This window comes from Bombus impatiens, unplaced genomic scaffold (genome assembly GCF_000188095.3).
Source record: "Bombus impatiens unplaced genomic scaffold, BIMP_2.2 scf_0133, whole genome shotgun sequence".
Classification (NCBI taxonomy): Eukaryota; Metazoa; Arthropoda; class Insecta; order Hymenoptera; family Apidae; genus Bombus; species Bombus impatiens.
This window is the reverse complement of record NT_176552.1, coordinates 854,979-881,815: the sequence shown is the minus strand read 5'-3', so window position 1 is coordinate 881,815 and position 26,837 is coordinate 854,979. Positions and strand designations below refer to the sequence as shown.

At 32.0% G+C, this 26,837-nt stretch overlaps 6 protein-coding genes across 16 annotated transcripts in view; all 6 read left to right on the top strand.

Annotated features, from left to right (window-relative positions):
* The first annotated feature begins 997 nt into the window (after positions 1-997).
* On the top strand, positions 998-2,346 carry LOC100746328 (prenylated Rab acceptor protein 1). Its single transcript, XM_003486814.4, has 4 exons — positions 998-1,292; positions 1,567-1,800; positions 1,888-2,087; positions 2,158-2,346. Exons 1-4 carry the CDS (start codon positions 1,222-1,224, stop codon positions 2,262-2,264), a joined length of 612 nt encoding a protein of 203 aa, XP_003486862.1. The 5' UTR covers positions 998-1,221; the 3' UTR covers positions 2,265-2,346.
* A 391-nt stretch (positions 2,347-2,737) lies between these two features.
* On the top strand, positions 2,738-4,604 carry LOC100746209 (piggyBac transposable element-derived protein 4-like). The gene is made up of 2 exons (XM_003486813.4): positions 2,738-2,803; positions 2,894-4,604. The coding sequence occupies exon 2, from the start codon at positions 2,910-2,912 to the stop codon at positions 4,554-4,556; it is 1,647 nt and encodes a 548-aa protein (XP_003486861.1). The 5' UTR covers positions 2,738-2,803; positions 2,894-2,909; the 3' UTR covers positions 4,557-4,604.
* Positions 4,605-5,101: 497 nt separating this feature from the next.
* Positions 5,102-11,223, top strand: LOC100746088 (anoctamin-1). 4 transcript variants are annotated; one of them, XM_012381552.3, is made up of 11 exons: positions 5,102-6,233; positions 6,576-6,943; positions 7,046-7,171; positions 7,233-7,712; positions 8,512-8,905; positions 8,982-9,214; positions 9,307-9,504; positions 9,582-10,017; positions 10,090-10,295; positions 10,374-10,658; positions 10,733-11,044. In XM_012381552.3, the coding sequence occupies exons 2-11, from the start codon at positions 6,632-6,634 to the stop codon at positions 11,042-11,044; spliced, it is 2,982 nt and encodes a 993-aa protein (XP_012236975.1). In that variant the 5' UTR covers positions 5,102-6,233; positions 6,576-6,631. The 4 variants fall into 4 exon arrangements, with proteins under 4 accessions (XP_012236975.1, XP_012236979.1, XP_024221014.1 ...); XM_012381556.3 differs by having other exon boundaries at positions 5,103-6,233; positions 6,639-6,943; positions 10,733-11,223; XM_024365246.2 differs by lacking the exon at positions 5,102-6,233 and having other exon boundaries at positions 6,632-6,943; positions 10,733-11,223.
* A 912-nt stretch (positions 11,224-12,135) lies between these two features.
* LOC100745969 (sorting and assembly machinery component 50 homolog B) lies at positions 12,136-22,074 on the top strand. 7 transcript variants are annotated; one of them, XM_033319004.1, is made up of 9 exons: positions 12,136-12,333; positions 12,583-12,654; positions 12,746-12,820; positions 12,904-13,162; positions 13,253-13,478; positions 13,553-13,931; positions 14,018-14,312; positions 14,406-15,415; positions 16,039-16,057. In XM_033319004.1, the coding sequence occupies exons 1-8, from the start codon at positions 12,313-12,315 to the stop codon at positions 14,588-14,590; spliced, it is 1,512 nt and encodes a 503-aa protein (XP_033174895.1). In that variant the 5' UTR covers positions 12,136-12,312; the 3' UTR covers positions 14,591-15,415; positions 16,039-16,057. The 7 variants fall into 7 exon arrangements, with proteins under 7 accessions (XP_033174895.1, XP_012236965.1, XP_012236961.1 ...); XM_012381542.3 differs by having other exon boundaries at positions 12,137-12,333; positions 12,904-13,122; positions 13,264-13,478; XM_012381538.3 differs by lacking the exons at positions 12,136-12,333; positions 12,583-12,654; positions 12,746-12,820; ... (2 more) ...; positions 13,553-13,931; positions 14,018-14,312 and adding exons at positions 16,183-17,755; positions 17,846-18,080; positions 21,699-22,074 and having other exon boundaries at positions 14,794-15,415; positions 16,039-16,102.
* Positions 22,075-22,409: 335 nt separating this feature from the next.
* Positions 22,410-26,837, top strand: part of LOC100747997 (uncharacterized abhydrolase domain-containing protein DDB_G0269086-like) — a 14,078-nt gene continuing 9,650 nt past the window's right edge. The window contains exon 1 of the mRNA XM_012381431.3: positions 22,410-22,639. The gene's annotated coding sequence lies outside the window, so the exon portion shown is untranslated. The remainder of the gene's footprint in view (positions 22,640-26,837) is intronic.
* LOC105680305 (ion-translocating oxidoreductase complex subunit C-like) overlaps positions 22,639-26,837 on the top strand; it is a 5,568-nt gene continuing 1,369 nt past the window's right edge. Inside the window, exon 1 of one of the 2 annotated variants that reach the window (XM_033319005.1) lies at positions 22,639-26,832. In XM_033319005.1, coding sequence (XP_033174896.1) covers positions 25,465-26,832 — 1,368 coding nt within the window. In that variant the 5' untranslated portion in view covers positions 22,639-25,464. The other variant, XM_033319006.1, reaches the window with a different exon arrangement.

Below are 26,837 nucleotides of genomic sequence, written 5' to 3'. Positions count from 1 at the left end.
GCTAATACATGGCAGCGTCATCTGCACATAGTTTCAGAGGGTGAAATCATTCTCGATGAAAATTCTAAAAACTTTTGTCACACTTTATTCCGCGAGTTTTCGACGAAACCGAACGATGCTTAAAATAGCCGATGATCACTCGTCGAATAAAAGAACAAAAACAAACTTTTACCTTTGCACCGATGATCTCATTCGACGTCTAAAAAACTTACGTTTCTGTAACAAATGAAACCACATGCCACAATCTTATGAATTAAATTATGTATACATACGATTACGACGTATAAATTAGAAATTCGAAAACATGTACTGAATAAAGTTAAGTTGAATAAGAATTTCGGATTTATGAATACGTTACGAATTTTTATACAAATTCATACTTTCTTGTGAATATAAATAAAGAAATGGATACTAAATAGTAATTTGTTTCATCCACAATTTTATGTTAGATATTTTATATACATATTTTTCTATATTATATATATTTCGTACATTTGTATAGCTTTGAATTTCCTAGAAATGCATAAACATCCGTTGTGTGGCTAAAATATCGTACAAACTTTAATTGATTGTAAGAGAATTTGGTGTTATTTATTATTAGTATTAGTTTAATATGGTCGTTTTATTAATTGTAGAAATGTTTTACATCTTTACAGTTTTGCTTTGATTACATTTTTAAATCGTAAGCATCAGGAAATCAAGACGAAATGATGAATAATCCGATTTCCGAGAATAGAAAGAAGTAAAAGTGAAATGTTAAGTTTAAAAGAAAAATTCAATCAAAACTAAACATGCACTGAATGTATGGTTACATATCTTTTACATTTGTTAAATGAAAACATTGAAAACTCACGTAAGGAAGGGAAAAATGTATCGCGTCTTCTACCTCTACTCAGACAAAGAGCTCTTTTCGTGAAAGAAGTTTCACGGAGGCAATGAAAGAATTTTTATCGAGCAGCTGCAACCTGTAGCGTTTGTATGCGCGACGGCTGGCTCGTGTTTGTGTAGTAGTGTCGTAGTGGTAGGGGTAACATAGTAGTTCGATGTGCGATATGATGGAAGTTTTACTGCCTTCGACGGGTTTTTTCTAAAACGAGGCTACAAATGCTTTGCAGTGGGGATACGAGGCTCCACGTAAAACAGCCAAACAGAGAGAATAAGTAGTTGTTTCTTTATCACACGTTTCCATTCCCGAAAATTTGATCATTAAAAAAAACGAGAATGACAGACGTGGGAATTGAGATTGCGGGAGATATGCAAATATCTCAACAAAAGCAAAAATCTGGCACTGGGTAATCATTAAATACATGATAGGCGGATATGATGATCGTAGATAGAATGTTAAATATTTGTTGTCTAATACGCAAGGAAATTTTATAATGATAAGAACACTGACATTTTGTTGATAGTTATTGGTTAATTAAAGTTACCATATTTTTCAATAACAGCTTCTTGTACAATTATTTCTTTATTACGAACATTTAAAAAAAAAAACAGAAAGTTTTTAAATTTTGTATTGTTTTATAGTAATTTATGTTAATAATTCATGTATATTTTGTTATTTAGGCTCGAATTCCTACAGATACCACAACTTCCACTTAGTAACATAGGATATCCACAAGCTCATGAATGGATTGAACACAGAAAAGCTAATATCAGGCCTTGGTCTATGTTTCTTAATACAAGCAACATAAGACCTCCACCCAGTTTACCAAGATTGAGTAAAAGAATTATGAGAAATATTGAATATTTCCAGAGTAATTATTTGTTCGTGTTTGTTGGATTAGTTATATATTGTTTGTAAGGTTTATTACAGTATATTTATTCTTTCACTTATATAGAATATCTTTTTACCTTAAATAATTCAAAATAAATATTTGATATTAGGATTACATCACCATTATTGCTGTTTGCTGTTGCTGCATCTCTTGGAACTTGTTATAAGGTTTCGCAACGTCATGCTAAACAGGAGCTTACAATATTCAACCATAAATTAACGCTAGCTCAAGTTTATTCTTTGGTAGGAATCTGTTCACTACCAATCTTTTATTTAGTAGGTGCTGGTGCAGCTCTTTTCTGGGTTCTTGGTAAATAAAACAAGTATCCTTTTGTTTAGATATAATGTAAGATTATTTATATGTAAATTTTATTTCTCAGGCGTATCCTGGTTTCTAATAACTTTACATGCAGCATTCTATAATATTGACTCAATATTATGTCCAGGAGAAGATGAACTCAATTCTTTAGTTATGCAAGAAGTGTGATCCCTATTATAATAGATATGTACTATATCAAATTTTAATCATATTTTATGTAATATGTAGATAATATAAAACATTATACATTACTAAAAGATACATGTATGTAAGATATAATTAGTAGAATAATATGTCAAACTTAATTTTAATGAATAGAAGTAATATTAAATAATATATATATATATATATATATATATATATATATATATTCACACTTTGACTGCCACGTCGAAATCACATGTTTCACTCAGGACGCTACGGGAGTATTTTTATTATTTAAAGCATATAATGACAAAATAATAATAAATTGATGATGTAAGACAACATTCTTCCCCAATGGACCGTTTATCTTATTAGTGGTCACGGGTGACCACCGCGGCTCCTTGGTAACAGTTGATAGCGGCATATTATAACAAGGCTTCGTTTATTTCAACAAACCATTCGCATTCGTTATTTCGTCGTAAGCAAAACGTCCAGAATATATTGTTGAAACGTGTAGAAGATATTAGTAAACAGTATTTGCTCATTCTATATATAATAGTAAGGTATGTGCACACTTCTAACTTCAATTCAAAATGATTATAAAGCAGCATTTACGATTATTTCCTAAGGTGTATTTATAATAATATTCATAGATTACCCCTCAAAGATATGGATGCGGACACTGAATATTTTTCGAGTGCATCCGAGAAGTCTTCATTGGAAGACTCGTCTCAATATGAAGCATCAGAAGACGAAATATTCCACGTATCGCCCACGATAAGGCGGCGCCGAATCGAACCGGATACCGAGGATGAAATGGATATCGAAAATGAAAATGAACATAATATAGAGGATAACGAATGGTCAAATAATATAACACAAACTGCAGCAAGTGTAATCCCATTTGTAAAATCTAGAACTGCTGTACAGATCGAGGGTAATCAGCCATACAGTTTTTACGCTGCCTTTCTTACGGAAGAAATTCTACAAATAATTGTTGATGAAACCAATAGATATGCTGAACAATATATGCAAAATAGAAGATCCGTTCGTGTAGATAAATGGATACCAACCGACAAAAATGAAATGAGACGATTTTTCGGGCTACTAATATGGATGAGCCTAGTCAAGTTACCAAAATATGACGCATATTGGTGTACCAATAACACCTACTGCCAATCTTTTCCAAGAACAGTTATGTCGAGAAATCGGTTTGAGTTGTTATTACGATTCCTTCATTTTACAAATAATCAAACGGCAAACACAAATGATAGACTGTACAAATTAAGACAAATTGTTGATATACTAAATCAAAATTTTTCTAAATACTATGATTTAGATGAAGAGATATGCATTGACGAGTCACTGGTACCTTTCCAAGGACGCATAAAGTTCAGGCAATTTTTGAAACAGAAACGACATAAATACGGCATCAAAGTCTTCAAAATGTGTTCAGGCCAAGGATATACATACAAATTTGAAATATATTGGGGAAAAAACTTAGATGCGCCATGCGTAACCCCCACAAATGTTGTAATGAATATATGCAACAATATTCTTCATAGAGGCCACACAATTTACACCGATAATTGGTATACAAATATAAATTTAGCTGAAAAATTAATTGATTGCAATACTCATTTAGTAGGAACCCTAAAAAAAGATAGAAAGGGAATACCTGTTGACATTAAATTTAAAAAATTAAAACGCGGTGAACTTATTGCAATGCAAAATAAGAAGGGGATTACGGTCCTCAAATGGAGAGACGAGCGTGACATTTTTATGATTTCGACGAAACATTCAGCTGAAATGGTAGAGGTCCGCAAAAAAAATTATGTTTGCGATAAACCAATGGTAGTGGTAGATTACAGCAGAGGAAGATGTGCTGTAGATTTATCAGATCAAATGATAGCATATTCTACACCACATAGAAGAACCCTCAAGTGGTATATAAAATTAGCTTTAGAGTTATTGTTTACATCAATTTCAAACGCGATGATACTTTATAAACAAGCAACAAAAACAAAAATCAAGGTATCAGATTTTAGAATGGCACTTGCAATGCACCTTACACAATGTCACTCACCAGAGCCGTCAGATATACTTATTCGACAAAGGTTGCGACACGAAATGCAGAAGAAAGAAGGGCAAGCGTACCTGGCACGAAAATTTTGCAGAGAGTGCTATAAAAAAAATGTTAAACAGTTAGGGTCAAAAATTGCTAAGAATCGCACCAAAAAGGTGACCACCTATTGTCCAGATTGTATTGATGAGCCACATTTATGTTTAAAGTGTTTTAACACAGTGCACCGTTAGATGCAAGATATATTCTCATTTCTTTTTTTTTTTATTGATGCTCTAATAAAAATGTTTAATTGTTCAATGGGGCACTTTTTATTTTAAAGTATCTTCTATTTGTTGGTTATATTCAAAATGCCCTAATCACCAATGACCACCGTGGCGTCACAAGAAGAACCATGGCCGGTCATATATGAACAACATGGCAGTCAAAGTGTTAAATGAATGATCTTTATAAATAATTTACTTTGTTACAGAAAGTACCAAAGAATAATTTTGTACTACTACTATTGCAAAATAAATATTTCTATTTGTAATAGGAAGTCAAATAAAACAATGAAATATTTGTATTAATTGTAGCTTTCCAAAATCCCATAATTGTAAAAATATTTTTAATGATAGTCTCATTTCAACATTCGTTATTGAAGAAAATATTTAATATGAATGTATCATGAAATATGTATTAGAGAATTTATATTTGATTGTAATGTATTATAGAAACGTCGTTGCTTTTTATTTAGTTTGAAGGGATGAGATGATATTATTAACTACAAGATAGTTCGATAGGAAAGTCTTTTATTCGCTAATGGATTACAGACTTTTTCTCGGATAAATGAAATAGGAACTTTCTCTAACTGTCGCTGATTCCCACACTAGCGCAACCAATTAGGCATTTAATTACTTTTGTTGCACATCGTATTCTCGACATCCTTAACGCGCTTCAAAAGCGGAATTTGTTTATCACTGATATATAAGGTATGATATATATCAGTGTTATTTATCACATTTAGTGATCCAGGGTAATTTCTCCTTGGCCTAAGGCATGTGATGTGGTTTCTAATTACGTCTCTGGTTGTTTTTGGCCTATGATCACTAGATCTTCGACGAATGGGCCATTTAACCTGGATGCACACCGACGTCGAGCGACGTCCGTTGCGTGATATCCTTTGTAGAAATATATGTATTTATATATGTATTATCGTATACTGAAGTGACGCGCGTTCTTAGTGCGAGCTCTTCAACATAGATACATATAATTCTACACAGACGTTACGCAACACGTTGATTCGACGCTCGTGTTGTCTCGTCCGTAGAAACTTGGGATTAATGACTTTTGTGGATGCTATTGAGACTGATAACAAAACTTGAACAAAAAGATACATACAGATGAGACTAATTGAAGCGACACATAAAAAATAGTTTTCTTAAAAATAGCTTTGCTGGCCCGTATGTCACAAATCATATTGATTGTTGACACACCAAAGGTTTTTAGTTGTACGTGTCTTTGGTCGCTACAAATTTAAGAATTTATATAAATTGAACTGACACAAACAAGTGGAGGTGACAAATGGTATCAATTTATATGGACTACGTGATCATTTAACACATTGCATACAATACAATACATACAATTGCATACATGTGTAGTGCAATATATTAATACAAATCATGAAATTACATCTTCGTGATTATATACATTACTTTGCATTTATTCAAAAAATAAAATTAAAATGCTAAGTATGTTACTTTTGTAAAAATGCACATAAACTAACTAATTCATAAGAAAGAAATCTGTGTAGTAGTAAATCAAAGGTTAAAAATACATGCACGATACGATTATATTGTGACAATTTCCTGTACCATATCTGTACAGCATCCGGAATTAAAGATTTCTAATTGGAACATGGAAATTCTGTAAGCATACTAATATATTTTACTTAGTGCTTTTTACATAGAAAATTTTGTAAACATATTATAATTTGATATTGTATAAAATTAGTAATAAATCATCTTTTCTTGTGAAGTTGGAATAATTTGATATAAATTGGATAAATTTTAATATAATCCTTTGTCCATTTTAATAGCTTCATTAATACTATTCATTGTTTTATTCATGTCTTACTTTGTGACATGTATTTCATTCTTCAGTTTATCATAAGATTATAATATCCAATCGAGTAAAATATTTGTAATGTACATGTTATGTGACACTTTTTTTATGAATATATAAATATTTTTTATTTGGCTTGCATGTAGTATACGTTGTTAGATTCAAATAAATAGGATTTGAATACTGATCAATTCAATTCAAAATGGAAGAGGATGATGAAGAAATTTCTATACCATGGATACAAAAAGATAGAAATAATACATCTGAAGCAAGTCTTTATCGATCGATACCAAGTAATTTAAATGCAGAATCTATACAAACTTTGTATCAAAGTGTTCGTAATATCTCATCATTAAATAATACTACAAGTATGAGTATGAATAGTATGCATAGCGCAATCTCCCTCCAAGATATTGAACGATCATATAATGATGATTTATCAACCCTTAATAATGGAACAACAGTTGATGGTAGTTGTACAGATTTAAGGAATAGTAGAAGAAGTTCAAAATCGGTAAATTTATAACTTTTTATTTTTATTATATTTTTATAACTTTATTATTTATACTTAAAAATGAAACTGTGTTAATCATGAAATAATAATTGTTTTCTTTAGATTTCAAAATGTGGAACAGCTTTTAGTTTATATTTTCGTGACGAAGTTCGTACAATTGATTTTGTAATTGTTTGGGATGAGTACAATGTGGAAGCTCAAACATATCGCTGTACTGAATATAGACGTGTAAGTAAGTGTATAGTGAAGAAATAATATTCTTTATTTAATATCTATTTTTAATTTGTAGGTATTTGAAAAGAATTTGGAGAAGGAAGGTTTACAGTTAGAATATGAACAGGCAGAACCGAACGGTCTTCATTTTATAAAAATTCATGCACCTCGAGAAGTACTAAGACGGTATGCTGAAATATTAAAACTTAGATTGCCAATGAAGGAATTACCTACGGTGTTAATTCCTGAAAATCGTAGTAACGCATTAATTAAAGAAGTCAATTCGTTATTCAAGAGAATTATGAAAAAATATTATGTAGACCAAACAATATTTCCAACTATGAGACATAATTTTACGGCTGTTTATAGCCGCGATAAAGAGTACTTATTCAGTTTGGACTCGCCAAACTTTTTTACTGCCGCAACACGTGCTAGAATTGTACAGTTTATTTTAGATAGAACCAGATTTACAGAAACCAAGGATGATGATTTTGCATTTGGGATAGAAAGGTTGATTTCGGAAAAAGCATACATAGCCGCATATCCTCTTCACGATGTAAGCCATATCTTTTTGTTTTTTTCTCCGAATTTTTCAGTTTTAAATTTATTGTAATAACATCTATTTATGTCAAGTTATAGGTACATGCTTGTATTGTCTTTCTACATTATTAGTGTCGTTAACAAGTAGGGACGGCTATATCATAATATCAACAATCTTTATTGTTTTCCATTCGCGTATTTCGCGCCGTTTTTCACATCTCCAAAACATTGAATTATCCGTTGAAATCTTTAAAGAAAGAACGACAATATATAATTTATGGTTTACCCTTTCATTTCAAATGTAGTTGTTCTATGTGGATTTATATTAAACAGAAAGCAGTTTATAGGATTTCCGTATTTTATCGTGTTTAATACGTTTTTATACATATATTTATATAGATAGACAAATTATTAAGGGTGAATTTTCAGGTATGTAAATATACTGAGGTTTCTTGAACTTTTATTGTCCTTTTGTTTATTATCATCTTCAATTTATATACGACAATAAACGTTTATGTTCGTATCTCCTTTTATCTATAAAATTGCGTTAGCGATCGTAAGTGAATATTTCGTTAATACACTACATATGACTATTACCAAAAATGCTGAATTTATCTTGATTATAAAACAAGGACTAAAATATTTTATTGAGTAAACAACATTTTATACTTTTTACTATACATAAATTTAAGTAAATGTACATTTAAAAATTTTCATATTTCATGCAATATATATTTCAAACAAATTTAGATATAATTCAGATAAAAATTTATTTAGGACATATTTTAATTAATAAAATTTTTTCTTATTTTCAGGGGGATTTACAAGCACCAGATTCTATGAGGTATCTTTTGTACAAAGAATGGGCATGTTTAAAAAAATGTCTTCACTATCAACCATTGGATTATATCAAAGAATATTTTGGAGTAAAAATTGGACTTTATTTTGCTTGGCTCGGATTTTATACACATATGCTGATACCTGCTAGTATCGTAGGCCTTTTATGCTTCATATACAGTTGCGCGACTTTGTATTCTAACGAACCAAGCGAAGATGTTTGTAATGGTAAGGGTATCATTCAAATGTGTCCCTTATGTGATCATTTTTGTGGATATTGGGATTTAAAGGAAACGTGCTTACATGCAAGAATTACGTATTTGTTTGATAATCCATCAACCGTGTTTTTTTCTATATTTATGTCATTATGGGGTATGTAATAGTATTTTTAATAGCTATACACATGCACAATGTAAATTTCATTATTATTTTTATTATATTTTATTAGCTACATTGTTTTTGGAATTGTGGAAGAGGTATTCAGCAGAAATAACTCACAGATGGGATTTAACTGGTTTAGATGCTCAAGAGGAACATCCTCGTCCTCAGTACTTAGCACGTTTAGCACATATAAAAAAGAAATCGCTCAATATTATTACAAATACCGAAGAACCGAAAGTTCCCTTTTGGAAAATGAGAGTTCCTGCTACAATTCTCAGTTTTTCCGTCGTTTTATTGCTGGTTTGTAAATATAGAATATAAAAAAGAAATGAATTTAATAATTACGATTTCTTTTCAAAAAATTTGCTTTTTATTTATGTTTTAAATTATAGATTGCAATAGCAATGGCTGCAGTGTTAGGTGTTGTTTTATATAGAATGTCTGTTTTAACCGCCTTAAGTGTTTATGGACATCCTATGGTAACAAGTTATGCAATATTATTTACAACAGCTACTGCAGCTAGCATTAATTTGTGCTGCATTATAGTATTTAATTGGGTCTATGTTTGGTTAGCTGAATATTTAACCGAAGTACTTTAATATCATAATAACGATATATCTTTTCCTCCGTTTTTAAAAATACTAAATTTTTCTTTTTATTCTTACAGATTGAACTGCTTCGAACTCAAACTGAATTTGATGATAGTTTAACATTAAAAATATATTTACTCGAATTTGTTAATTACTATGCTTCCATATTTTATATAGCATTTTTTAAAGGAAAATTCGTTGGTTATCCGGGAAATTATAATCGCTTTTTCGAATATCGACAAGAAGAATGTGGCCCTGGTGGCTGCCTTATGGAATTATGCATACAATTAAGCATTATCATGATTGGCAAGCAGGCTATGAATACAATATTAGAAATGTTGTTTCCACTATTTTACAAATGGTTAAATACTTTAAAAGTACATGTTGGGATGAAGACAAAAGATGGGCAGAAAAAAGTTACTACTCGGAAATATCTTCAATGGATTAAGGATTATAAATTGGTGGACTGGGGTCCAAGAAGTTTATTTCCTGAGTATTTAGAAATGGGTAGCGGTATTATATTTTTAAAGCTAGATATATATATTTATATTGCCTATTTAAATTTTAATATTTTATATATTACAGTGTTACAATATGGATTTGTTACTATCTTTGTTGCTGCATTTCCGTTAGCACCATTTTTTGCACTGTTGAATAACGTTTTTGAAATGAGATTAGATGCCAAAAAGTTATTGACAATGTACAGAAGGCCAGTTGGACAACGTGTTACAGATATAGGCATATGGTTCCGTATTCTTGATTCTATTTCTAAGTTATCAGTTATAACTAATGTAAGTTTGTATCTATCTATAAAGTATTCTATGTAAACAATATATAATTTTTTTATACTCATAATTTGAACTTTTTAGGCATTCATTATAGCTTTTACTTCTAATTTTATACCAAGACTAGTTTATCGAATAACTGTCTCTGATAATTATTCTCTGGAAGGATTTCTAGATCATTCTCTCTCCAAATTTAATACAAGTGACTTAAAAAATGGTACTGAACCATTTTTACCTTCTCACGAGCAGGTTGAAATATGTAGATATCCAGATTATAGGGAACCTCCTGAATCGCCAAACAAATATCAATATACAATTATGTTTTGGCACGTACTTGCAGCGAGACTTGCTTTTATTGTTGTATTTGAGGTATTGTTATATCATCAATGCAAATTTAAATTCAAAAATCAACTTTAACAACTAACAAAATCAATCTTTTCCAGAATGTTGTTGCTTTGGTCATGATATTCGTGCGATGGTGTATCCCCGATATCCATCCAAAGTTAAGGGATAAAATTCGACGCGAGACGTATATAACTAATGAAATAATTATTCAACAAGAAGCACTTCGTGCTCGTGAGAGTTCCGCTAATGATGTAGAAACAAATCAACATATTACATTAAATGAAAACACGAATCGATGGAACAGAGTCATAAGAAATAGTTTATCTAATTCTGAATTTGATTTAGAAGTTCATGGAAGTCCTGTATCACCGACTAGTACACATTCACGAGTTGGTCCTGCCGCGTTATAACCATTTTGCAGACCAAATTAACGAAATCAATAGAAAGTAATAACTGTGATGCTAGTCACACCTACATATATTGGTTTCATTAATCTGATTTCCAAATGAATGTGTTTGAAAAAATTATTTAATAGAAATATATAAAAAGTATAACTAATATTAATAATAAAGAAAAATAAGAAAGATGATATTTAGATATATATGATAATAATTTATATATATGTTGATATTGAAGCTGTCATATATTTTTATGAATAATTATTTAAAAAGAAGGAAGTATTTTTATTATAATAAATTTTGATATTTTATATCTCTGTTAAAATATGTATGTGTATGTATATGGATCTTATACTATTGTTCCTAACAAATGAAAATGAAGACTCATGACCTAATTTAAAGACATACATATATGAATATATTACATTATTCTGTCTTTTTTTATCTTTTATGCCAAATTATATATTTAATCCAGAAAAATGCGTGTAGTAATGTAATTTATTTATTCACTTATTATTGCATCTTTCATAAATTACATTTTTGTTATTGTATTATTTCAAAGTTTAATTCCATAAACATAACTGATAAAGCTTCTTCTAAAAGTTCCTGTAAGCGATATTATATTCTAATATATGGATTTACTTCTTAAGAATGAATTAATTATTCTACATTTATGCACAATATAGCAATTAACTATTAACTGTTAAGTAACAATGAGGTTTCTCAATATTATGATAATGTGTATTGTTGATATTATAGTAACATCTACCTCTACTTGATTACAAAATTTTCCCATAATTTTCATAAACTTTGTAATATTTTTAAATATATACAATTAAAATATACATTTTGATACAGTTACTATATTTAATAAGGATAAATATGTAATACTTTTATGAATGTATGCAATTTTTACATCATACATGTGTAACTAAAATAAAGAGCCTTCAAATAATATAAAAGGCAATTAAAATAAATAAAATCTTGAATTAAAGTAAATAAACATTTTCATATATATAATGAAAATTTTGAATTTTGTAAGTTTAAAGTGATATAATTTTATTATTATTCTATTATCAAAAGTATTGTATTGCAGAGGGCGATATCATAGAACCGGTATTGAGAATACCACATTACCCTATTCTCAGTCATTCCGATTATTTGATTTAAAAAAATTTACATTTATTTTTTACTAAACATTAAAAGAGATCTGACATAATTTATTACATGATTTTAATGTGAATTCTTATGCAAATAGTAAAAATTAATTTCTAACAAAAATGGGAACTGTTCATGCGAAGGTACACGCTTATTATTAGAAAATTACAGAATAACCTAAAATTAAAACCATTAATTTGCTGCATGAGTAATTTCTAATAATAATTTTTAACGTCTTTATTTTAAATTTAATAATTGTGCTAAATGTTCTATTAAATTTGAGCATTCCTTTCTTTATTATACAGGTTGTCATTGTACATTTAGTGAATTTTTGCAAGTTACTATTTAATTAAATTTTGTCCGTTAACGTTTCGCGTGTTTTGTCATTTCAGGAATCAAATATGTTTAGAAATATAAACGAATCTTCAAATAATGAAAGACAAAATTTCAAAAAAGATAATCCTGTAAGTAATATACATATATTTTGACTTAAAATTTATCCAATATAGATTCAATATTTTAAATATATTTTTCATGATTAACGATCTTCCTTAGTCTTCACACATTCGTGAGAAGATGAATTTACTTGAAAAAAGGAAAGAGAAATCCATTGATCTTCATTCAGTGAAGGTACACTCATTAATATAAACATAAAACATTTGTTTTATTTATATAAATTACTAATTTCTAAGTCTTGATATTTTGTAAACTAGGCAAGAGTTGATAGAATACATGTAGATGGACTCATGAGAACAAAAGATGACATAATAAAAGCCCAAGTAACAGAATTGTTTAAAGCTGAAGATTTTTATGATATTATTTTACGCGCCTATAAAGTGAGAGAAAAATTGCAAGGTTTAGGATGTTTTGGGAATATTGGAATTTACATTGATACCAGTCAAGGTCCTCATGCTACCCCAGAAGGCGTTGAAGTGGGTCTATATAATTACACACTAATTCAACAAAAAATAAGTAATTTCTCAGATTTAATTCATTCCAGTTCACTCATGAATCATTTCTCTAAAAGTTAGCTTATATTTGTATGAGAGACTTTAAATCATGTTCTTTTTCAGGTCACTTTTATGGTACATGAAATGAGACGTCTAACAGGTGGAATTAGCACTATGGTTGGAAATAATGAGGGTTCAGTTATTATTCAAGCAAAAGCACCCAATTTATTTGGAAGAGGAGAACGTCTTCAGATGGAATACTCTTATGGTTCAAAAAGTTCAACTAATATAAGTATATCTGCTGTTAAACCATTTATAGGCAGTTGGCCTCATAAAGTGTATGTAAAATTGTTCCATTTTAAATATTAATGTTATAAATTACAGTTAATATATATATTAACTTTTTTTACAGATTAACTGGCAGTGTGTTTAACACATCAAATAGGTTCCCATGGTCTGGTTTTAGTCAATGTGATAAAGGTTTATTATTAGATATTGCTTTTAACACAGATGGAGCAAGTATACTGAAGCATAATTTACAATATGAAGCTACATATAGGGAGATTATTTCGTCCAAACAAGCGTCGTTTCGCGTTAGGGAACAATGTGGTCCAAATTTGAAATCTGCACTGCGACATATTTGTTCCATCGATAAAAGAGACTCGTTAATATTTCCTACTACGGGAAGTCTCGTACAATTTTCAACAGAAGTAGCTGGTCTCGGAGGAGATATTGGATTTGTTAAAAATGAACTTATCATGCAAACTAATTGGACGCCTCATGAATATGCAGCAAGTATTTTTTAACTCAGAACTAGATTAGACTTTTGAATGATTTATCTTCTATACAATTTGTCTGATTATAGAAATTTTATTAGACCTTTCAGCTGGGTTTTCAATCTGGATTGCTTCGAGGAATCAGCAATGATATGAAAATAAATATCGCCGATCAATTTTTCTTGGGTGGACCATTGAATCTTAGAGGATTCGATATGAGAGGTTGTGGACCTCGCCACGATGGAAATTCAATTGGAGGCGATGTATATTGGGCACTTGCGCTTCATTTATACACACCACTGCCATTTAGACCCGGTCGTCACGGTTTCGGTGATTTGTTCAAGTTACATGGTTTCATCAATGGTGGAAATGTATCAAATTTCACTTTCAAATTTGGTATGACATTAAAAATTTTGAAATATCTTTTTTTATCTCTATTTTCAATCATCTGTGAAGTTACAAAAATAAGTAATTTTTTGTTATTTGCAGCAAATGATTATAAGGAAAATATGAAAATTTTTAAGGAAAATGTTCGTTGTGCAGTTGGAGGGGGTATTGCGATGAAACTTGGAAATATAGCGAGAGTAGAATTAAATTTAGTTATGCCTTTGTTATTTGTCAGAAGCGATGTATTGCAACAATTTCAATTCGGGCTTGGATTGCAGTACTTATAAATAACTTTTTGGGATAGTAAATTGTATATTCTATACTATTTTTATGTCAATCGTACGCATTTAATGTAAAATAAATTACAATTATAAATTTATTATTCTTATGAAGAATACATTCTAATGCCATTAGAGATAAGTATCAGCAAAAAGCATTTCAAATAAGAGCTAATTCAAACGTATTTTCGGAATTTTTTTACATCTTATTATATTACAATTGTTTACATAAGATGAGCACATATATTTCCTAGTTTGCATCAAGTACGAAACCAACTACAATTTTCTGCGAAAAGTCAGAGATTGCATCAAAGTATGATGAATCAGTTTATTATGATGCATACTTGTTTGAAATGAATGATTACATAGTATGGTTTGTTTTTAATATTTAAGTGTAATCAATAATAAATAAAATATAAATAAAATGCATATGTTATTTTCCAATATCAGATGTTATCAAGGACATATTTTGCAGAATTGGATTTACTTATAGACTTTTATCTTTCGTGAATTGATAGTCTAAATGTGAATTGTTGTGACAGACAGCGCCCCTGTGATAAATGAGTTATAAATGACCCATGCAGTAACCAGTTGAAAATGGCCGCTTAGAAGTTATAGTTCAAATGTGTGTTATAATAATGCGTCATTTTACAATGGAACCCTCCGGAATTATTAAAGAATTAAAGCGAAATATTGTAGCTGAAGTAACGAAGTTTATCGAATATCCATTGTTAAAGCATAGAAAGTGTGGTACAGGAAAAAATCAGTTGTCATATTGCGAACAAAATATCCTACGTGATTGTGGTTGTCGCGATTGTGGAGGCTATCTTTGTTGTATGTTGAGTGAAAGAAAATAATATCTTGTAAAATAGTTTTATCATGTTTAATATTAAAATTATAATGATGCCGTTATGATCATACGGAAGTAATCTGAGTAATTCTTCAAATTTGGATATGCCGTTATTTAATAATCTATTATCTTAATTAATATTTGGAGTGTGCGCGATAAATTCACAATGTCCCTATCGTGATTATAAACGTTATATATATTAATTTCAAGCGTGTTTTTGAAAATGCAAAAATGACACTTTTTGTCAATTAATTAAATATTGAGTATCGAAATAATAAAATTACATATATTATAAAATATGAATTCCTTTTTACATTGGAAATTAACATACATAATTTATTGAAAATCTAACGATCATGATTATCGAATGTTTTCTTGTAAAGTTTTAGAAAACATTTGATAATTTGCAAAATTTGACATATTGTCATTTTGTCATGTTATTATCAAGTTTAAATTTATTTATTAATAATTAGCAGCTTTTAGCATTTTAGAAACACTATTTAAAAATGGTTTGCTAACTATGAAAGATAACTATAATATTATTGCTTTTACAGTTAACAAACCATTTTTAATCAATATTTCTAAAATGCTAAATTTGATTTTGCAGCTAAACAAAGAAGATTTATGAGAACAGGAAGAGGTTGTCGAAAAGTACCATTGTGTTGAATAATGTATGTATAATTAAATATATATCATATGATATTTCAAAAATCTGAGTTTGTCTTTTAAATTCAATGTTTTTTTTTAGCAGAAATTTTGCTTCATTGTTAAGCATGTGTTCTATGCAGAGTTTACCTGCAGATACAACAATGGAAAAAATGTATTCGATGAACGATACATTGAATGGACACACAAACATGCATAGCCCAAAGAAAGAAAACATGTTTCACAGTGTCCTCAACGCTTTGAACGTACTTTGGGGACAATTTTCTAAAGTTCCTGCTTCATTCATAGCAAGTATTAATTATCCATTGTCTGTAACAGTTGTAAATAATGAAATTTCACACGACTTTTTTAAGAATCTGACAGGTAAAAGAGAACCATTAAATACCGATAATGTGTACATCTCCAATGGCGAGATCAAAGAATCTTTAGATGTTGTCGAGAGTATTCATAATGATGTATTTGATGAAAAAAAATCATACATATGCAAAATTTTTAATAAAAATACAAAAGATAATTTAAAATTTAGTTATGAATATATTGGTATCAAGAACAAAGATGCAGAGAGATCTGATGAAAAGCAATCAGTCATTCATAAAGATGTTAGATGTAATACAAATAATTGTAATTATTTAATATCACTTCAAAATTCGAACAAAACAAGTAAGGAGGAATTGTTTGAATACATTTGTTCTGATATAAACACGAAGGAAATGAGTGCTATGGAAAATTGTTATAATTTTGAAGACACATACAGTAAGAATATGTCCGATAAAAAACAATGTTTTAATTGCATTAGTAACAGTGTGGATGATAAGATTATTATAAATAAGGAAAACTCTTGTTCAACACCTAGTACAAATGCATTAAATACACAGATAGTTCAACAAACTGCAGTCCCTAATTTGTTCACAAATATGTTGCAAAAAGTCATTAGCAGTGTAACAGATAGATTTTGTAAAACAGACCTTGTTGAATCAGACTTAGGTCCAAAACGATCATTCTCACCGAGGCAACGGAGGAAACTTAATATAGTGGCAAAAGGTCGAGGACGGGGACGAGCAAAGTCGCAGCTTAGGCGTTCTGGAGTCAGCCAAACGAGACACAGAAAGGAACGTACTAAACATGATATTAGAGTAGATATAGAAAACGATTTTAAATGCTGGCAAGAACTTGAAGAATATGATATAACAGAAATTCAGAAAACAGAAGAATCAGGAAATTTATATTTAGGTGAAGCTACAGTAGATACTGTACAATATATTATAGAAGAGACAGTGAGTCCTCTAACATATACGTTTGCCGATGTAGAGCCCAAAATTCAGAAACAAAAAATATGTAGAAACATTAATTGTGGTATATCTAGATTTTCTGCAAAAATGAGAAGTATACTAGAATATCCAGAACAAACAGATACCTTTGATCACAATTTTGTTGAAAACAGATACGATTTGCAAAAGAATACATTTCGACCACGTTTAATATCAGAAAGTTCTATTGACTCAGAAGATAGTTACTGCATAGTATTTGAGACTGGTTCCGAAGTAACTTGCAAAAGTGATGTTGAATATAGCGAAGACAGTGAAGAGAGCGATGTAGATCAAACAAACGAAGATGAAAAAATATTCAAAGATGAAATATCTGTATCTCCGATTCAAAAAGTAATTAATCGTTTACAACTTAAACTTTTTCTATTACAATTTTGTGAATTACCGCTTATTAAAACTTTTATTGTAAAATTTTTATTATAGGTAAAATTTAATTTGAATCCAGTAATTCATATAATGGTGCATTGGGACTATGCATACCGTGCAGCTCGAAAAGGTCCATGGGAAGAAATGGCGAGAGATAGAGACCGATTTAGAGGCCGAATAAATTCTATAGAACGTATTCTTAGTCCTATATTAACAGTACAGCACAGAACTCATATTTGGCATGAGCGATTTACACTTACTGAATAAAGTTGATATTCACCGTTCCTTCAAGGTAATTGTATCATTCAAAATTAATGTTATATAAGATAGAAGAGATGATGTATTAAAGAAAAAGAAAATATGTATAATAAGTCTTCTAGGATGACAAAATAGGATGTGAGTGACTAGTGTACGATGTCTGTGTTAAATTGCAATATATTCATTAGTGATGGAAATAAATTTTGTTCTCTGTGATTATCTATATTGATTGGTGTACTCTACATACTTGTTTTCATTACAAATTTATAAATCAATGCAACAAGTGCTAAATTTTATATCCTACTAGACATGGAAATTTCATATTGGATCATTTGATATAATTTGAGAAGAATGGAAACTTAAGTTATATAAGCGTTTCTCTATTAATATTTCTCAAATATCTGATAACTATTAATAAATAGCATAAGGTAACAGACTATAAATATGTAAATAATACATACATATATATTCTTGGTTAAATTATTTCATCTTATTTATCTAATCTATGAAATATGAAATTGAATTATATGTTAGTCACTAAATATATAAATAGATATCATTTTCATTGTATGACAGAAAAATAAATTATCGAAAGTTACTAGTTATTCATGTTTCTTATATTTAATATACATCATTTCTTCATCTGTGCAACTATTTTGTAATAAAGTCGGGACTTTTTCATAACATTTCCAATAATGTAACTATAAAATATGTACATTTTTTAAATGATTAAGATTAAGTCACATAAAATTACACGTAATTGTAGCAATTTTGTTACACGTGTAATAGAGATTTAATTCTGTACGATATAATTAAATCCATTTCAAGTAGATATTAAATATTAAGTATAAATATAAAATGCTTGATATAATTACTCTTTTCTACTAATTTAAATAATAAAAAATTAGTAAATGTAAATCAAAAATGTCCACTCAATTTCGTTTTCAAATACGCAGCTTACGCACATCTGCCTTATTTATTAATATGCATTATTTATCTTCCATCTTTTTATTAGAAAGATTTCTTATCACAATTTTATTTAAGAATCTGAATATTTCTTATGGGTAACTATTGTATCGCGAATATTGGAATTAGAAAAAAATTATAACAAGGCAAAGTTACAATAAGTTAGGAATTGAAATTCACAATCAGATCAAGATGGTATAAGATAAATTCTATTTCAGTTTTAATCATTATCTAATATCATATGTATTTATTTGTATCTAAGTTTTATTTTTGATTGTAATTATATTAAATATGTATAGAAGACATTAACGAAAATATTTAATAAATAAATATTCAACTTATGTTCAAGTATATATTTGCATAAATAATGCATATTTTGTTCATAATTCAATCGAATGAACATAAATTTGTTTTTAATGCTTTTGAAGAAACGTTAATTTATAAGTCTAGTTTTTGTTAAATTTAATTTGGACTAGGACAAAGAAAATTCTTCTTGCTAAACTTGTTGTGTACTGTTAATAATATTTAAAATCAATTAGCAATTATTTTGCGTGTACATAACAAAAGTCAATGATATGTGTGACGCCATACGAAAAATCTGTATAATTAAATTATAATCTACTTTATAATAATCTTTTACTTACACTTATTTAACAACTTCTTTCCATTAGTTTAGAAATTATTTTAAGTTCTAATATGTAACATTACAAAAAAGGAGACTCGATCTTCACGTACGTAGTCGCCTATGTCTAACTTTTATCAGGGAAAATTGAAATAGTATTTTCATTTTGGAAATCAGAGTAACATTACGTATGTATTTAGCATGTAAATATATGTATATATTCGATTGAATAAATACATTAATCTCTTTTACTATGGCTTATGAGATGTTTGGCCTGAAAAAATTTTCGACACCTGTTTAGTAAAAGTAACTTTCACTGTATATATGATACCCACTAACAGGAGTAAAGCTTCAACTAACATTTCACGATTTTGATTAATGTAATTTTCCATCAAACACCATTAGAGAAGGCTAGATCTTACCAAAATAAAATCTGACTCATGTAACAGAACAACAAACGCTTTGGTATGAGATTTTATCGTTTAATTTTGGTCAGATACCAAATATGTATATACGTTTGCTGGTTTGGAGTTAGATGCACTTCTTATTGTCACTAACATGACGTTATTAATTGCATATGCCAATGAGGGAGGACTGACAATGGTTCCGACACATTATTAGAGCCCCTGTCATGAGTAACTTGAGAAGTTTCTCAGAGTCTAACAATGAATGTAATAATACAATCCGAATTATGCCAAGGGCAAGTTACATGACTATAGAGTGCTTGATTGGTGGTCAGAAAATTAACGTTGCAGTTACGGACCCCGCTTCTTAATTGCCTACGGATTGTCCTACGAATTCATTTTGAAGAACAATGTCGTTTCGACACTGTAGCGTTTGGTTCCGATGCAACGGACACGATGGATATTTCTAACAGTACCGATACTTTCATGGCTAATGTACAGATGGTTCATTACAGTGTTTTTAATTAGACAATATTTACTTTTTTACTAAACTATCTCCTTTTTTATTTCTTTTTTTTTTTAAGAAATCAAGTGTTGTGTTTAAACCAATGATTCACAAATGAACGTGAAAGTGAATTACTAATGATGTCTAAATTAATTACTAACGTTAGAAAATTAGAAATACTAATGGTCATTCCAAGTAAAGTAATACGTATCATCAAAGGCGCAGCCTTGGCAGTAGAAATAATAAGAGTGGAATGGTTTTATCCTTCAGCTGTTATATCTTCCTGACATTGAAGAACAGAAAAATATCTCGTGGGAAAGTTTAGTTGTTGTTCGTTCTATTCCACAGAAAATGATGTATTTTATCGTAATCTGTGCAGGTGCATTTTTTATTTGCGATAGATTTCTCGCGATTGGATAAGAAAGATACGCTCGAAAGATTTAGATTAGAAAGATTTAGAAAGATCGAATTGCATTTAATTACCGCGAGCGTATTAGTCCCAGTATAGTTATGTTCCTGGAAGTTCGTTTCTTTACTAGGCTTCCGTTTCGTGCGCCGTTTAATGAATTATGACTCCACGGAATTGAATTACAACTACAGCATTAGAAATTTTGATCTTTTGCTGCGCTTTCTTTGTTCATAAGGTATAGCGCGCGTGATATAATGAAGAAACCTATTAAGCAGTAGAAGCGTAATGTGTTGCTCGAAGTGGTTAAATGATTTAACGCCTGTAGAATGAATGAAAACATGAGATAACGGAATATAGCCGTGTTATATCGTAGGTATTCTAGTCGGCGTTTCATTTATGCAGGACGTTTCCCTGAAACCTCAAATATATTTTTCAACACATTTTCACTAGGTTTAATTCTATACAAAGTTTCTCAGGAAACGAATATCAGAGAAAGAGAAATTCCTTAGGAAATAAATGTAAATGGAATTTCTCAAGAAATGAATAATAGAGAAGTGTAATAGAATTCGCTCAATATGCGTGAATCAAATCTGTATAAAAAATTTCTTATAGAAATTAAGATTTAATTGAAGCAAGAGATTACGATCTCTGCAATTTTATTAGTAGATACATAATTTACAAGATCAAGCAAAATGACGACAAATACGATGACAACGACTCGCAACAGTATATTCATCATTGTCCAGGAAACGTGTCAAACATCTGCAGTGAAAAGAGCACCGAGGAGAGAAGGTGAACCGGAAGAGGATGGGCACGATTTTAACTGGATGGCTGGCGCAATAGAGAGGGCTACACCACGGACCATTGCAACACTGTAGTTTCTCGATGCGATGTAGAACGCGATGTGTTGTTGACACAACGTTGACAAACGTCGACCCCTGGTCAAATGATGAGTCGCTCGATTGCAAAAATACGAAATTATCCGGTGTCCGCTTCTTGGCTTTGCGCTACGAAATTATTAAATTTTACAGAATTATCAGTCATTGCAATTAATTGCCAAGGCAATTAATGTGGCCAATAACAGATAATGATACTAATAAAGTTCAAGGGAAGTTTCCTCAGTTGACGCAATATTTCTGTCTGACAACAGTAAACTTCAATTGTGTATCGCGAAAAATGAATTAGTAAACAAAGATATGACAATTCTTAAATAAAGAAACAGTGAGTAATTATTTAAAATGTTGGACGAGGAGAAGTATGTATTATACTAGTCAGTTAAATGAATTCTCAGGTACGATATCATGCTTCTTACGCATCTACGAAAATAGTAAATCATATCGATAACGTAAGGATATTCTTTACATCCCAATAAAAACAATTTGTTACACAATTTAGCGTTTTTGTATATTGTTCGATATATTTCATAATCTCCTTTTCATTCTTTCAAACATCTCCTCAGTATTTCTCTTCCTCTTTCATTCTTTTTCCCTTATCATTGCTTCGTTCTAACAACGACACGTTCGTTTCTTATCAGAATATACGGTACACATTTAAAACCAACACACGTCGCTTCTAACGCGCATTGCTAAATGCGGATTATCGTGACTTACGATTTCACGCGGCGTCTTCTCGTCTGCAGAGTGCAAACCTTTCGTCTCTAATGGAAAGAGAAGAAACGAAAATAGTCGTGAGTATTGGAGGATTATTCCACGCTATCTGCTTTCACCTTTTCACGATCGGCGACGAGGACGGCAGACCGCGTATGACGCATATCTACGTTAGGTTCCGCGCGGTACGAGAAAATTTTAGAAGGCTTCTCGTTTGGCTAGATAATGTACAGCGGTTGTCCCAGTTTTCTATGCCGACGATAAGGTCTTCGTGCTCTGTAATAAGATACGGCCGTTTAATGTACGAAGCGAATCATCCATCGCCAACGACAGTGTCGAGTATCCTCGATCAAATGATCGTTACTTCTGATACACTAATATACAGATTATGAACTTTTATGCATTTCTGGGAAATTTAAAGAATGCACATAGTACGCGAAAATCTGCACTTAATCCTGATTCAGCTGAATTTCCGGTCGACAACGGTCGTCAATCGCGAAGTTCCATCTAAATATCTAAAAAATAATAGAAATTTAGAAAACTTTAGAAACTTTAGAAAACGTTGAACCTTCTTGTTCACTCGTTATTTCTTTTTAAAATAAGTTGTTGGTGACTTAATAAGTCTTTTTACTAATAAATGAAAGGCTTATAAATGAAAGAAATATAAAAAAAAGTCTTTAATATCCTTCTGCTGTTTCCGATTGTTAAAGATATCCGTATAAAAATAAGCGGTTCGTTATGTATGAATAATGTCGAGCGGAGCAAATCGTTGGCGCAAAAAGTTCGTATAAATCCTAGAATTTTATGCGTTATAAATCCGCCAAACCGAAGTTCCCTTTCACCGACGAGACATTTAGTCATATGTACTATATCTTAGGTAGTGCACCGTGCACTTAAGCGAATATATGTAAGCACATTAACGACGAAATAAGAGATTTGACAGGTGTTTGTACATTTGTCTGCATATATGCACTGGTATAATTTAACTAGATCGGAACGTTATTCACATATGTGTTACGATGCAACGATATCCGGTTACGGAACTCTAAAACAATTACATCATCCGTATATCCGGCACGAAAGCACATTTATGTGTTCCTCGTAGCGCAATATCAAAGGATATTATAAAAATCCAGTTTTCCCCTTACTTTCGAAATAGCAAAATAACAGGACATCTCATTTCTATAGAAATGTTTATACGAATTCTATTGTATATCGTTGTATACGCTACTGCCACAATTACCGCAATATTTGAATTAGAGCAATTTCGAAACTACTTAAGATCGCAAAGCAAGTCGTCTTGTTTCCCTAGCGATATAATGTTACAATAGCGACCGCAGGCGTGATCGGGGTCCACTTAATAAATCGTAATCAACAATACGATCTGGTTCGATTCTTTAGCTCAACCTTCGACAACAGCCACCTTCTCTGGAATACTTGAGAGCGCATTGTCGATGTTACTAAACCTCGCAGCAGATAACCGGTTGCAACACGAGTTGAACCTGACATTCCGGATTTACGACAATGTTTCGCACCACGATGGATGACTATAGCGACTCAAGCAGCCGATGCGTGTTTTCTTTAAGAAAAAAATGTTACATATTATTACTTAATCATAGACTAAAAAACGAATGGAAATTTTCAACGAAATGCGAGCACATGTACTACGTCTAGCATGTAATTGTCTTCAAATGCAAATATCTATCGAAAATTCTTATTTGACGAATCGTCGCTGACGCGATAAACAGAGATATGTAGATACATATGCGAACTCATTTTTTTTGCGAATATGACTAAAAAATTGCAACGTGGGTGAGAAATTGTTTTATCCGTTTTAAGCATTACAAACGGTACACCTACTTTGGATATTTTATATATTTTTGCGTATTATGCGTATTCTATATGCATCCTCGCGTCTCTAAATTTTTCCAAATTTTTCCAAAAGACGCATAGAAATTCGTAGTCTACTGATAAATATTTCAATAAATCGAAGAGGAGAACTCCCACTCCCAAACCGAAGGTAAACGACGTAGATCTATATAAGCGACGCGATTGAAAGTGTTATGGCTGTTTTTCCTCAATTTCTGATAAATATGAAGATCATTTTGAACAGAGATGTTTCTCCCGCGTGCTTCGCGTGTGATTCTCGTGAGGAAGGTGTTAATGCAATTCTGTGGATCTTTCTCAGTTCTTCCCGAAGCTTCCGTTATCAGCTACGAGAAGAAATCGTTGACGTCATTCTCTTTTTAGAAATTTGTATTTATTCGACGTCTTCGTCGAGAAATTTATACGACACGCAAGAAAGAAAATACAACGTGTGGGTGTTAAAAGAAGGCGACACTACAGATTTATGGTAGTGGGGCGAGGGACTGCACACGTCTGCACACACTGTTATTACACGGAGCTTTATTTAAGGAAGTGAGAGACTTCGGGGCAGTATATGATAAAACACGTACAGGTTTCCGCTGCAGAGCTCTTCAAGCGACGAACTGCTGCTCAGTCTCGCTGACGGGTCAATAAAATCTCTCAGCTCCTATCATTCTTCGGGGACTTTCGTAAAAAGAAAGCTAAAAGAAATTCTAAAAGTTAATACGAAGGTCCGAAGCTTCCCTTACGATATAAGAATTCTTCGATAATTCATAGAACACGAAAATTACGAATGTTAAAAAAAGCTATGAAAATATTGTCATTAATGAACGCTCAAAGTAGAATCCTTGGAAAGAAAGTGGTCCTACAGTAAAAAAAAAAAGGGAAAAAGAAAAACCGATGTATTTCATGTGAAATTAAAAATTCCGATGGAAGATACTATTTTTCCAATCAGCATGATACGTCATCCAACTACCGGCATTGTTTTCACAACTGTTCACCACGGTATATAATTGACGAATCGCGAAAACGTCCATCAATGCAGGTCGCTCCATCGACGATGAAGATATTCGTCGCCTGTTTCGTCATCTGGACGCTGATAAACCAAGAAATCGTACTCGCGAGCGGCGTCGAAGCACAGAATCAGGAAAATGATGGCCAAGTAGAGAACGTGAAGTACATACTGCCGACTACGTTGGATGGTTTTTCGTACGAGAGCGATGGAAAGACAGGGGAACGAGTCGAGGCAGAGTCGTCATCGAGCAGAGAGACATTCGCGTCGAGTTTCTCCTCTTCGTCTGCGCGAACATCGTCGAAAAACGCGGCGTCATCGGCAGCGCTTTTATCGGCGTTGGATGAGAAACTCGACATCGGCGAAGAGAAAGCGTCGTCAAAATTAAGAAGTGAACCTTCCAGCGAAGTTCTGATCGCCGATGGATCGCTTTCCAAGGAGAAATCTATCGGAGCTGAGATCAGCGAGGAATCGAGTTCTAAAGTCGAATCCAATTGGGAGGGCGTCCAGGAGGAATCGAACAGCGACGAACAGAACCGAATTGTTCAGACGTACGTGAAGAAAGGGCCGGTTAAGACCTGGAGCTGGAGCAGCGTGGGCAATGAGTCGCAGAGTTCCTCCAACGAGGAAATTGAGCTTCTTAAAGAAGAAAAGTCGAAGGCGGAAGCTAGGATCAAGTTGGAAGCGGAGGCACGAGCGAAGGCCGAGGCGGAGGCAGCGGAAGCTCGAAAGTTGTTGAAGTCTCAATTGAATGCCCTGAAACAGGCGCAAGCTAAAGCTCAGGCAGAAGCAGAGGCTCGAGCACAGGCAGAAGCATTGGTCGCGTCGGAATCCAAGGCTTTGGCTTCCGCTCGAGCAATAGCTAAGGCCAGTACCGAGGAAGCTGCACAGGCACAAGCGCAGGCGAAGGCGGAGCAACAAGCTCGTTCCGCACTGCAGACTAAACTCATTTCCATCCTCGACACGCGTACTCGTACCAACGTCGAAGAGGAAATCGCAATCACGGAAGAACTAAAGGAAAAGGCGAAGACCTCGGTGGAAGCTTCTATAGCCGCGAGCGTGGCTGCCAGAGAAGCTGCTAAATCGATCAGGATCGCGGCCATGTCTCGAACGAAGGCTGCCATTAAGGCTTTGTCGGCTCAGAAGGCCACCGTTATCCAGGCAGTCGCTTCCGCCAACGCTAGAGCCGCAGCTAGCGCTTTGAGCGCTGCCCTCGAACAGGCTATAGTTTCTTCGAGAGCTGCGGCTTCTTTGCAAACGGAAGCTTACGCCATAGCTCGTAAAGTCGTACAGGCAGCTGTGGCCGAAGGTGCTGCCCTGGACTATGCGAAATACAGAGCTGAAATACGCGAGAAAGCGATCGCGAAGGCGAAAGCCTCCGCGGAAGCGGCTGCCTCCGC